Raw genomic sequence first — 12,721 nt, 5'->3', positions numbered from 1 at the left:
TTGCCAGATTCTGCTTCTTCCTCTGCCTCTTCCATGTGAGAAGACCCATCCATTTAGATCCTGTCTTTTCCACCCATCCCCGTAAAGATCTCCATTACTGAAGTAATTGGCACTATTGGATCAAATTTGATGTGATGAGCAGTGGATTTTTGTAGTCAGCATCTCAATTTAAAGTGCCACAAATCAAAAGATCAATTCCTGCTTTCCCGGAGAAGAAATTAAGGGAAAATCTTTTCGTGTTATGAAGTGAGTGTACAAAGCTAAAGAGGTAGAAGGTGGAGATGAGATTGTCTCCTGAGAGGAGTAAATTTGTCAATTTAGCAAATTAGAGAGAATATTCTTTCCCCTTTGAAGCAGTCAGGTACCAAAATGATGCCGCTTTGAGTAAGCAGAGCTGGGGTGGGGATCGTTCCCATGGATTTTGACAGATCTATTTGCACAAGAGCCTACTTTCTGGTGCCAGGCCTGGAAGTAGGGCCTGCAGAGACAGCTGGATAAGGACAATTTCTCTGCCTGATTTTACAGCATGTTTGACAGAGCTTTCCATTCTCTTTGCATCCCTGTGGATGGTGTCCTGGATAAAACCATCCTGCCTGTGTGGTGGCACTGAGGTGGCTTTGTGTGATGCAGCCTGGTCTGCAAGGGCTGAAGCTGTGAGAGGTTGGAGAGAATTTATTGAGTTATTCAGCAGAATCAAAAGCCCTGTGAGAAATAACTAGTGCTCTGACCACGTTAGGTGAAGTCAGAGGGTTTCCTGCTTTTTGGCAGAGGATCAGGTGCTGTTGCAGAAACTTCTATATGGAGTACAGCAGCCCAAGGCACTGGGGAGAGGGTTGAAGTCCCACCTGGTGCACCTTCTTGTCCAAAATCAGCCCAAAACACATTCCCTCCTAATGCCAACATTCTTTTTGGTGCTTTCTGCCAGAAACAGGGCAAAAACTGGGAGGGGGTACACCAGCTGAGAAATGCTGAGGAAAAAGAGCTCTGTTCCACGGGGATGCTGTGGAGGGGGCTGGAGGCAGCATGTGCCACCTGGCAAGTCCCTTCTGCAACTGCTAACATGCTCCTGATTATATTTAATTAATTAGCAGCAGGGGGAGAATCTGGAATCAGAGTTGTGCTGCTGGAGTAACAGGAAACAAGATGTTCTCTTGGCGCTGGAGCTGCTCTCAGTTACCTGCAGCTGCGCTCGCCAAGGAAATGGGACAGTGACTCAGAGGAGGAGCAGGAGCAGCTGGTGGCACAGAGCTGGCTGATCACTCAGATTTGCTGCTCCCAAGCACAGACCTCATGTCCCTGGAGCACCTTTCCGTCCAGGAATGGTGAGGAAAAGGGTGGCAAACCCCCAGGGATGTGAATCCTAGAGGCAATGCGATGAGATGAATTTTTCACACTAGCCCTTTCTTGCTGTGGTATTTCCTCCCCTTTCCTTCCCTTAGTAACAAACCTCAAACAGGATGTTTGTTACTAAGCGAAACATTACGTTTTTTTCTGACTTTGTGACTAGGCAAGATCTGCTTTATTGAAAAAATGTGGTCAGTCCTTCCACTTTCTCAGGAGCTGCTCAGATACCTGAAGTTAAGCAGGTTTGTATTTCCCAGGTACCTTCATCTGTAATTGCAATGTAAAATAGTGTCTTCCTTTTCAGTCTCATAAGAATGATCTATTCTTTGATTTCTGGTACCTCTTTAGTTTGATTAATCCCTGCTAGTCCCCTTCATGTCCCCTTGAATACTAACAAGAGGCTAATGCTAAATACTTGGGAGAGTAATAAAAAGATTTGGGGACATTTAAAAGCCATCATGTTTTATAGTGCTATCTTCTCTCAATTAAAGTTCCTTCCATTTTTGAGCTGATTTTTCCCCCTCTTTTTTTTTTTTGCTAACTGTGCTGCTGCTATCTCACTGCAAAGCTCAAAAAGGAACCCCAAGAAATCAGCCAGCCAAGCAGATAAGGAAACAGATGCTGTAGAGCACAAAGGTCAAATAAATACAGACAGCTTGAAAAAGAGGCTTTGCAAAATGGTGGGAAGCTGTTTAGGTGAAAAAGAAGGGGTTTTTGAATGGGATTTTGAAGGGGAAACCCTTTTCTGAAGAGAAATAAAATACCTTTGTCTCAAAAAATATATATTTATTAATTCAGGGCAATTATAGAGAAGGAATAAGAACTTGCATTAAATAAATGGGAAGCCCTTAGAGCCAGTGGACTCTCTGCAGAGCCCATTGGAAAGATGTGCCTGATGCATTTAGATTCTGATTTTCTCATTGTTTCCTGGCCTCTGTCACATGAAAAATAACAGGGGAAATCTCCAATCCAGGAAACATTTAGCAAACTCTGTCAGGTAGGACTTGCAGGGTCTGGCTGCTGACCCTCGTGGTGACTTTCCTCCCATGTCTGAGTAACTGAGCTTCTTTCTGGCCTATTAGAAAAGAGACATTCTTTAATTAAAATGCAGTTAACTCCAGCCTCATTAGCCTGGATCGTGTTTCACTGTTCCCTGCGTCGCAGGCAGAGATGGCACTTGTACTTGTTTCATTACAAATGCAAAATGCCACTGAGTGGTGGCTCCTGGGTACAGACAGTGCCTGACGCTCCGGTGTTTGTCCCCATGGGCTGCAAACCTGTCCTCAGATCCATCCTAACGACTCCATCCGCCATCCTGTCACCCCAGACTGGGCTGGTTACAAAGGGCAGCGCCCACTGTTTGCCCTGGCAGTGCTGATCCCTCCTGGCCATGCCCTGCCCTTGTCCTGGTGGTGAGGGAGTGATGCAGGGCTGCTTTTGGTAAACCACAGGGCTTGAGGGCTCCTGTGGCATTTCATTGTGTTGATAGACATTAACGAGCCCTGTTGCTCTTGACTCTCAATTATTGAACTGTGGCTGCTTTCTGAAAATGGTGAAGTGCATCAGAAGGATGTGGAATGGCTAGAGCCACTCCAGAGGAGGCCATGAAGATGCTCCAAGTTCTAGAGCAGCTCTGCTTTGGAAACAGGCTGAGAGAACTGGGAGTGTTCAGCTTCGAGAACAGAAGGCTCCAGGGAGATACCTGAGCTCCTTCCAATGCCTAAAGGTGCTCCAGGAAAGCTGGAGAGGGACTTTCGACAAGGGCCTGGAGTGGCAGAACAAGGGGGAATGGCTTCAGTGTGACAGAGGGCAGGGCTAGGTTGGATATTGGGAAGAAATTGTTCCTTGTGAGGGTGGTGAGGCACTGGCACAGGTTGCCCAGAGAAGCTGTGGCTGCCCCAGTCCTGGAGATGTTCCAGTCCATGTTGGACAGGGCTTGGAGCAACCTGGTCTGGTGGAAGGCAGTGAGCTGGAAGGAGGTGGTCTTTAAGTTCCTTTCTAACCCAAACCATTCCAGGACTCTCTGTCTGGGCTGCTGAACCCAGCCAAAAAAAGAGCAACATTGCTGAGGTTAAGTGAAAAGGAGGATTAAAACCACCCGTGTTTGCACTTTAAATCCCTTCAAACATCAATTACGATTGTTCTGATAAAGACCCGGGCAGCACTCAAACAGCTGCTGAACGCTGTTCCCTGGGTGTATCTCTGGGTAAGATCACAAAGGAGCCTTTGTTGTTCTTCAGTCGTGGCTGAAATCTAAATCTCAGTGAGTTCATCTCCAGGGGTGACATGCTGGCACCAGGGGCTGCAGTGTGGGATTTGTTTTCAAAGAATTGGGAGATGCAGAGGAGAGGTTCCTGAATACAGTAATTCTGCCTGCAGCTGGAATCAAGGCATCTGCCCAGGGATTTCGTATTCACCCACTGGGAGGGAAATCTAATCAGGACTTGCTAATTTTCATGAAGTCAAACACCTGGGATTCACTTCAGACTTGCATTTTCCTGGAATAATTCAACACAAACACTGTATATTTATAAACAGGCACTTGACTTTTCTGTTGTTTGATGAGACTACAATTTGTCTTCCTCTTGTGGTTCCTGCAATCCTTCCTTCTCCTGCGGTTTGCACTTGAATTACCAATCCCCTCCCCAGGACTATTCATCTGTTATGTTTTGGATATTGTTGTTCTTCAAAGGAAAGCAAACAGTGCTTGTGTAAGCCAGACCACTTCCTAGGCAGATTTTATTGGCACTAGGTCCTGCATCAAAGCAGAATCCAATCTCATCTCCATTGTTGTGTGTCTCTATTATTTTTCTCCTTGTCATTGCTTTTCCATTTCTTATTACTATGCAGTTCTCAGTCTTGAGCAGTATCATTCAGAACTACACAGAAGTCACATCCTGCTGCTTTTTAATTCATATCTGCTTGTTACCTAATCTCAACCAGCTCTCTATTGGACATCTGCTTTTACCTGGGCTGACAGGTGTATTTTCTAGCTGTAAATATTGCAAATCTGGGATACAGAATTTTTGTTACTCTGTGAATCTGATCAAGATCCTTGTCTAATATGTCATTGAACATCTCAATTCTCCCTTTCACCCAACAACCTCAAGTGCTGGTTTTGGTTGAGATAAACCAGACAGTGCTGTTTGAAGTCACTCCCTAGCTGTTTTTCCATCTCATCCAGTGGCTGGGGTGGGATGGTTGGCTGGGCAGGCAGCTTGTGCAGACAGCCCACTGTGTCTTCAAATGCTGGTGTCCAGCCTGGACCATGGCAGGCTGCAGCCACATGGGATTCATCCTTTGCCATGCCATGTAATCCTCCATGCAGTGGGGATATAAAACCCAGGGTTAGCAAACCCCAGGTGCTGCAGCAGTGACCTTTTTGGGAGGAACACAGAGCTGTGCTTGTCAACTTGATGTCTGCACTGGTGTGAGCACCAGGCCTGACCTGCTGAGCCCAGTGACTCTACCAGCGGCTGGGACACTGAGTCAAGGAGCTTTGCGTAGATCCATGGAATCTTTTAGCTTGGAAAAGCCCTTTAAGATCATGCAGTCCAACTGTTCTGCCAGCACTGCCCAACCCACAACTAAACCATGTCCCCAAGTGCCACACCCACACTTCTTTTAAATCCCCCCAGGGATGGTGACCCCACCACTGCCCTGTGCAGCCTGCTGCAGTGCAGGACAATCCTTCTGGTGAACAATTTTTCCCTAATATCCAATCTAAGCCTCCGCCCTTGCAACTGGAGGCCATTTCCTCTTGTCCTGTTGGTTGTTTCCTGGGAGAAGAGGCTGTGTGCACACACACAGGGACAGATGGGCATGTGGCATGGGAATTCCCTTTGATTCCTCAAGCAGAAACCCATGTGAATTGTCCTTTTGTTGCACAGCAGGTAAAAACTGAAAGAGTGAGATGTATCTTAACCAGGGAGAAATCTGGAGGTGGGGGGAGAAAGATGCTTTGAAAGAGAATAAAACTTGCTGCCAGGCTTTCCTCTGTGAGCAAGTCCAATTTCTTTCTCTCTTTTTTTTTTCTTTTGGTGCTGTGTTATTCCTCTGTGGGCAGGAGGCTGCAGGCATTTCAATTCTCTTCAAGTCCTTGTTTTAAAAAGGGCCCAAAATATGTTCTCTTCTAAGAGGCAGTAAACATCAAGTGCACAATGCAGCTTCTCTAAGCCTCTCTTCTCCTGTCTCAGGGAGAAAGGAATTCTCCAAGCCCTAGAGCCTGACTCACTCGCTGTGTGAGCATGAATTAACCAGGAATGTTCGAGAATTATTCCTGAATAATTCATGAACCTGAATTAATCATGCATTTTCATGAATTATTCATGAATAACTCATGGAAATGCAAGGTTTATTCATGCTCCAAAAAACCCAAGGCTTTTTCTCTTCTCTTCTGCTCTGTCTCCCTGTAAGAAACAGACCTGAAACAAGCTAAGGGAAAAAAAATATTATATGTAAATGGGAAAATAACAGGAATAATAATGCTGGAACAAAACAACCAGGAAAAAAGAAAGCAAAAGCTCTTTTTTTTTCTTTGCAGTGGGGACAGCAGGTGGGAGCTTTCCAAGCCAGACAAAGGAGACCTGACAAGGAACTGTGGTGAAGGGACAAGCCCAAGGCAAGGAAGTGTCCGGTCACCTCCTCTCCTGGAGCAGGCAGCTGAGATCTGGAGAGACAGGAGACATCTTGCAAGACTCAACACCTGGAGCAGTGCTAACCAGGCAAGGAGCAGCTCTGTTGCTATCAGGATTGTGATCTCTCTATTTTTTTCTCTTTCTGTTTGTGTGTTTGTGTAGTTTTGTTGCATTCATAAGGGTAAATTAACAACTGGTTCATGGGGAAGGAAGATCAGTGTGTTTTCTTTAAATGTTAAAGGCAAACCCCTCCAGAGGGCTGTTTGGGCTGGGGTTGTTTGCTGTTTGGAATGTAGAGCTCTGTTTCTGGAAGGGAGAGAGCTCAGCTATGCATTTTTCCCAGTTTCTAGTCTGTAGCCTTCCCTGTGTTTGGGGGAGGGCTGGGGGCAGCTGCCTGCTGCAGGGAAGGGGATGTGGGGAGACAGGAACACAGATAATTCCTGCTAAAAATCAATGCCAGAGTGTGTCTCAGTCAGGAGAAAAGGGTTGGAGAAATTCAGGTGTGAGACTGTGCCAGCAGGGCAGGCTGTCAGGCTTGGGGAGAGTTACAGTTCCTGCAAGGAGCTTTGCTGCAGCTGATGGTGGTGGAGGCAGGGAAGGAGAAAGTTCTCCAGGGTGAACTTGAACCTCCCAAGTGAGAGGAATCAAATCCAGGCAGGACTTTAATTAGGGTGTGGAGACAAAACAAGAAACTGGAATAAACTGGGTCCTAGCTGCCTTTCCAGCAAGCTTGTCTCTGCTCCACCTCTCCCCTCCCTGCCTCAGGTCCCTCCCATCAGCTTTGGACACCGTGGCCATTCTCCACATGGTGCCCAGCCCTGTCCCCAGAACCCTTCTGCCAAATCCTGCTGCTGAGCAGAGCAGGCAGGATTGGGGTGATGCTCTGCCACGGCCCTTAGGAGCTCTAGCAGGTGGCCTCTGCCTGATTGTGTCCCTATCCATGATGTGTTGGTTGCAAGCTGGAAAGAAACCCCTCCTGAGCTCAGCAGCCCTTGGCTCCTCAGCTGCTCCTCTGGCACAGGAGGTTTTGGGAATCATCACCAGCCTGGCACTCCAGTTTCTTCAGTGATTTAAGTCTGCAGCTCTAAGGGAAAAAAAGAGGTATTTCAGTGGGTAGAGCAGTGAGCCAGGACTTAGGATCCAGCTCCTTGCAGCTTTGTTGCTTGACTGCCTTAGATATGTCTGTCACCAGTCTGTGCCTCAGTTTCCCCATGGGTGAAATGAAGGGAGTTTGCTGTTCTTCTGTTTATCAAAGCACTTTGATGTTTACTGGGGGAAATAACTGCACAGGCAAAGGAATGTTAATTTCCTAGAGTACCCCTGGGTCTTTTCGAGTCTCTTCTCTGCACTGCCTCAATATCACACAGATACAGCCCTGCACTGGAGCAAATTGCTGTAGATCCATTGAAATAATTTGAGCTGTGATGGCTCACGGGACAGAGGAACCATCCTGTGTCTGCTCAGTGCCTTTTCCAGAGTCTGCTCCAAGTGTCTGCAGTGAGAGCTGGCCCTGCCTGACCCCTGGTGAGACATGGCAGGACTCTCACTTCAAATGACACTTGGATGCACTGAAGGTATGTGGGGCTGTGCTCAGCTGGACCCAAGACAGCCTCTCAGTGAAGGGCTTTAGGATGAGGCAAGCTCAGAAGGGCAGGAAGGGGAAAGGAGAAATAACAGATAGAGAAGACACAGGGCCAAATATTTTATATCTGCAGCTTGTGCTACCCCAGGTAAAGCCCCATTTGTGAACACTCCCAACCAGGGCAGAGCCCAAACTCCCGTGCTGACATTCCCATACTCCTCCCTCTGCTCCAGGTGGGCAGCCCTGATGTCAGCCAAGCTCTACATGCTCATCAGCTGGCCTGATGGCAGCCGGGTCATCAACATCGAGAACATCAAGGAGCCCCGCAAGCCCTTCCACCTCTACACCGTGGGGGAGCAGGTCCTGGCCCGCTGCCCCGGCTTCAGTGGGCTCTACTGGGGCGTGGTGGAAGGCATCAGTGGTGAGTGACTCCCCCCTGGCCTGGGTTTGTAATCTGGGGCTGCTCGGGAGCAACCTTCCAAAATCTTGTCTTCCTACAGAGCACAAAGATATTTTGGAGAAGAAGCTGCTGGAAGATCGACAGCTCCTGGAGAAGTTAAGTGAGTAAGGGCTTTTGAGCATTGCACCCTTCTACTTCCATGGGGTTTTTTGGGTGGGAGGATGCTGGGCATGGTGTAGTCCCATAATAAATTTCATATCACTGCAATCAGGGTACAAAGCACGGGGTGGGAGGGAGGTGGGAGATCCACAACACTGATGCTCCATTGCACATCCTGAGTATCTGCCTTCCTTTCAGAAGAAGAACCAGCTGTCCACAGCATGATGCCATCCCCACCAAAAAAATCCAGGAAAACCTTCCCCAAATGGACCCCAGGGAATGCATCCAGGAAATACCCCAGTGACAGGACCTATCCTGCAAATCCACTGCTGAGGGCTGCTGAGGCCAGCCTGCCCCATGATGCTGGCAGCTCCTCCATCCTCAAGGACAGACGTGTCCTGGGAAGTGCAGCAGGAAGCTCTCGCTCACTGGCAGGTCCTCCCCACCCAGCCAGCGCCTTCACACCTCCATCCACCTTCATCACCATGGCCATGCCAGGGCCAGGGAATTCCCAGAGTGAAGAGGACAGGGCTGGTCCAGCTACCAGAGGTAACCTTGTGTTCTAGCTCTGCTGCCTGGTCCTGAGTAGCAGGGTGGGATAGGGAACTGCAGAGGAGCCAGGAAACTTCTGCTTTTCTCCAGGCTGTGTGTGCTTTGTCTCAGGGCTACAAAGGTAAGAGATGACATTTTCTGGTCCCTTACAGCAGGGGGATCTCCTCCAGGAGGGCTGTCTAAAAGGAGGTGTCTCTATGTTAGTGTGTGGTATCTGCTCTGTCAGGCACCAGCTCTGTCTCTTGGGCTAGCAGTTCTCTCCCCACAAGCTAAAAGACAATCTAAATGAATGTCTGCCTGAATAACTGAAATTCCCAAAAGCCTCGTGTCTCAATTAGTTAAACCTTCTCAGATTTGCCTGTTTCCCTGTTTTCCCACCCACTACCACACACATTAAATGCACTTATGAAAATATGTTAGTGTGTTATTTACCTGCTGACTGACAGCAGCATCAGCAGCATCCGGAGAGACATGTGGTCTCTGCTTGCCTTGCCCACCACATCTTTTTGCTGGGAACAGAAGCCCTTGAGGTGCCACCTTTTTCTAATAACAAATCACCATTGATCAGTCCTGGAAAGCATGTCTGGATCACTGTCTAGCAGAAGTTCTTAGTATAATCTGTTCTGGACACAGAGGGATTCAGGACCTGTTCAACAGCTGATTCTTCAGCTTGTTTCCCATCCTTGCTGCAGATTACGTCACCCTTCCAGTGAAGAGGAAGTCAGATGGCCTTTTGTCCCCATGCCAGCAGCACATCTGTCTGAACAGGTAACACTTTGAAGTACAGTGATGACCCTGAATGTTTGACACCACTTGTATTGATTTCTGCCCACTCTGCTTCCATTCTCTGGCAGTGCTTGCTTTGAGTAGATGTTCTTGGAGGCTTAAACCCAAAGCACAGAAGATAACAGGAATTTGTGTGGGCACATACAGCAGAGAAATGAGTCTGTGTTCTGTAGTCCTGATTCCTGGGGGGTCAATGGGAGTTCACCCATATGTGTGGGCCAGGGGGATACACAAGAGTTTATCCACATAAAGAATCCCTAAAATTCCCTCTCAATCCATTTTATTCTTGCTGCAAATGGAAACAGAATTGAGTTTGCTTTGAATTACAGATAATTCTCCTCAGGAATGAATATGAATATGAGCATGAAGCTGTTTGTGGCTGTGCTGTTTAACTTACTTGTTTCTTCCAGCCGTGAAGAGCGTAAGATTGATACTTTACAAGAGACGGATGGCTTCGAGAGGGTTCACAAAAATTTCAGTCCTGGTGAGATGGAAAGGTAATTAGCAAAAGAAGGCACTTGTTCCTAACTGTGTTTTCCTCCTCACTACAAGAGCAAGCAGTGACTTCACAGCTGGGTGACAAAGTGGTGCAATTTTAAACCCCAAAGTTGCTGAGTCTCTTTATAATCAGAGCCAGGTGTTTCTGGTTGTGGGGGTTTGGAGTTAGAGATGCAAGAAGGCTCTAAAACAGTGCAGAAACTACAAAGCTCTTGCCTATAACAGTCAAAACATGGTGGTGTGTTCCTTGTTTTATTGCTCATTACTTTCAGGACAAGTATCCAGTGATAAAGTGACACTAGGGACAGTTTTCTTGCACAGAAATGGGTGCCGAAAAATTCAAGTTATGGTTCTTGTATTGTCATTTCCCACAAGTCTGTTTTTTAATACTACAAATATATGTGTCCTGGGACTTGCAGGACAGGCTTTATGTCTTTCCTTACAACTGAGGAGGAAATAGAGCATCAAAGTCTCCCTGTATGCATGACAGGAGGGAGTTGAGGGTTAAACTGAACATTCCTGAGCTACTGAAAAGTCCAGGCCACATCATTTTTTCCCTCCTGCCTTACTCCTCACCCAGGAATAGCTGGAAGGGCTGATTCTCTGTTGGAGAAGTTGTCCTGGCCCTGTTTGCAGAAGGCATGAAATCACTGCTTGTGGGTGGAGGTTTGACATCCACAGTGAGGACAAGGTGTCTTCTTCCCCTTACAAAAGCCACTTTAACTTTTTAGGGTAGAGAAGATCGAGCAGCTGGAGAGGATGGTGTTGGACCTCCAACAGGATGTCCTCTCTCTGAAGAAGAAGGTGCAGAGGCTGGAATCTCTGTCCTTCCAGGAAGAGCCCCACCGGCAGCCGTGCGAGGTGGTGGAGCTCTTCAACGGCTACACCAAGGAGCAGCTCAAAGAGACCATCAGGTTTGACCAGAAAATCAGCACAGCCTGCAAGACTCTGCTCTACAAACTCTTCACCTCTGACTACATCCAGAGCCACTCCATCACGGGCCGCAGGGGCAACACCTTCCGGGAGGCCAAGCCCATGATGGACGAACGCTGCATCAAAATCATCAGGGTGCTGCTGAAGCAGAAGTTTGGGGATCACCTGAGTGACACCGTGATCACAGAGAAGATCCAGAACGTGCAGAAAGCCCTGAGGCAGAAGTTTAAGACAGAATGTCTGTGAGGCATGGGGGATTTGGTGTCTCTTCCTGCCATTCCCATGGGTGTACCTGAGCAGCCTTCCCAGGAAAGATGAGCCTGAGCAGCTGCTGTTCAGCAGATTTCCCCCAGGGAGCCAACCCAAGTGAACCATGTGCTAAACACAGCTCAAACCTTTCACTGCCAAACCTCTGCCTGCATTAATTGAGCAGGAGTTTTGCCCAGCTTGGCTTGGTTTTTGCACTCTATGCGTTCCTTCCCATCCAGTCTGTGTGCAAACCTCACTGTGGGTACATGTAATCACCTCTGTAATGCTTTGATGATGTGCTCAAAAACTCCAGGTCTCCATTTGGGTCCAAGAATGCGTCAGGAAGGCAGCTCTGTTCCACCTTGCAGTGGATTAGGAAGAAATGTTGGCTCTGGGATAGGCAGCCTAGCTGCAGACAGACTCTGTCACCCAACCCAGCTTCTCTCTGCATGCCTCTGGTTGCCTCCTTCTGCCTGTGGGACAATATTTACTCTCTTTGCTCCCAGGGAATGTGTTTTAAAGTTTCCTGCAGTAACAGAAAGGCTGACTCATTCAAATGATACCTTAAAGCATTCAGAGAAAGATAATTTGATTTTTTCCCTCTATTTTAATGTAGCCATATGGAAGAATTTTCTTCCCTGACAAAAACCTGCTGAACAAGAGAAGTGGTCACCCATGGAAATGACATTAATTTTCCTTTCAAGACCAGATTATTTCTATACAGGAGAAATCCTGTGCATTTTTATGACACAAGAGTGAGGGATGGAGGACAAAATATGGCCCAACTTTCCTTCAGATATCATACATATTGTGGACTAATAATCTCACTATTAATTAAATACAGTATTTTTATCCTAGGTAAGAAAAACCAAGTACAACCAGACACTTTGCTGCGAGACTATAGAGAAGAGCTAGAAAGACACATCTTCTCCTAAGTAGTTCAGAGCTGGAGTGTGGGTGGGTTAAAATTGTTCTAAACATTAAAAGAATGAGGTGCTGACACCAGTCCACTTAACAGAAGTGCTGCAAAATACCAAGCATTCCCTGTTACCGAGGCTTCTCAGACAAGAAATAGTTTTTCTCAGCTTAATTTTTAAATTATTCAGGAAAAGAAATGCCAGTGGGTTTACATTAATCAAAACATTTGGTATAATTTATATGTTTTGGTGTGTTTTCAAGTATTTAATTTCCTCAGTTACATGAGAAATAATAATGTAAAATAAATGTATTGGAGAAACAAGGAGCTGATTTGAAAGGGAAAAAAAAGAAATTGTTATTTTCAGAATTTTCCTCCACTTTCTGCCTTTTTTTCTTGAGGTAATCCATTGAAGTAGGGTTAATGCTATGATGTATTTTGGTTTTGGAGGGAGATAGGCTTGCCGATGTTTCTGGCTCTATTTTCATTGGATGTCTCTAACAGTCATGTTAAATTGCTGTAGGTAATAACTAAAGATATTCCTTCTGTTTTCCCAGTGCAAGTGATTTTCCTAGCTATTGTGCAAACACATCGGTGATGATTTCTGCTTTGTAGGGATCTTGATTGAGCAGCAGCTGGAGCAGGTCTGCTGTGGTCACTTAGAG

At 46.8% G+C, this 12,721-nt stretch overlaps 1 protein-coding gene across 3 annotated transcripts in view; it reads left to right on the top strand.

The window, feature by feature from the left end:
- Positions 1-12,452, top strand: part of LOC146428630 (uncharacterized) — a 41,002-nt gene extending 28,550 nt beyond the window's left edge. For 2 of the 3 annotated variants that reach the window (XM_085079211.1, XM_085079210.1), the window contains 7 exons: positions 5,888-6,068; positions 7,797-7,984; positions 8,064-8,123; positions 8,321-8,671; positions 9,367-9,442; positions 9,871-9,957; positions 10,690-12,452. In XM_085079211.1, coding sequence (XP_084935337.1) covers positions 7,810-7,984; positions 8,064-8,123; positions 8,321-8,671; positions 9,367-9,442; positions 9,871-9,957; positions 10,690-11,137 — 1,197 coding nt within the window. In that variant the 5' untranslated portion in view covers positions 5,888-6,068; positions 7,797-7,809 and the 3' untranslated portion in view covers positions 11,138-12,452. Of the gene's footprint in view, positions 1-5,686; positions 5,756-5,887; positions 6,069-7,796; positions 7,985-8,063; positions 8,124-8,320; positions 8,672-9,366; positions 9,443-9,870; positions 9,958-10,689 lie in introns of those variants that run through there. The other variant, XM_085079212.1, reaches the window with a different exon arrangement.
- The last annotated feature ends 269 nt before the right edge of the window (positions 12,453-12,721 follow it).

The sequence above is a fragment of the Lichenostomus cassidix genome, chromosome 20 (genome assembly GCF_008360975.1).
Source record: "Lichenostomus cassidix isolate B80296 chromosome 20, HeHo_3.0, whole genome shotgun sequence".
Classification (NCBI taxonomy): domain Eukaryota; kingdom Metazoa; phylum Chordata; class Aves; order Passeriformes; family Meliphagidae; genus Lichenostomus; species Lichenostomus cassidix.
This window is presented reverse-complemented; position numbering and strand designations above follow the sequence as displayed.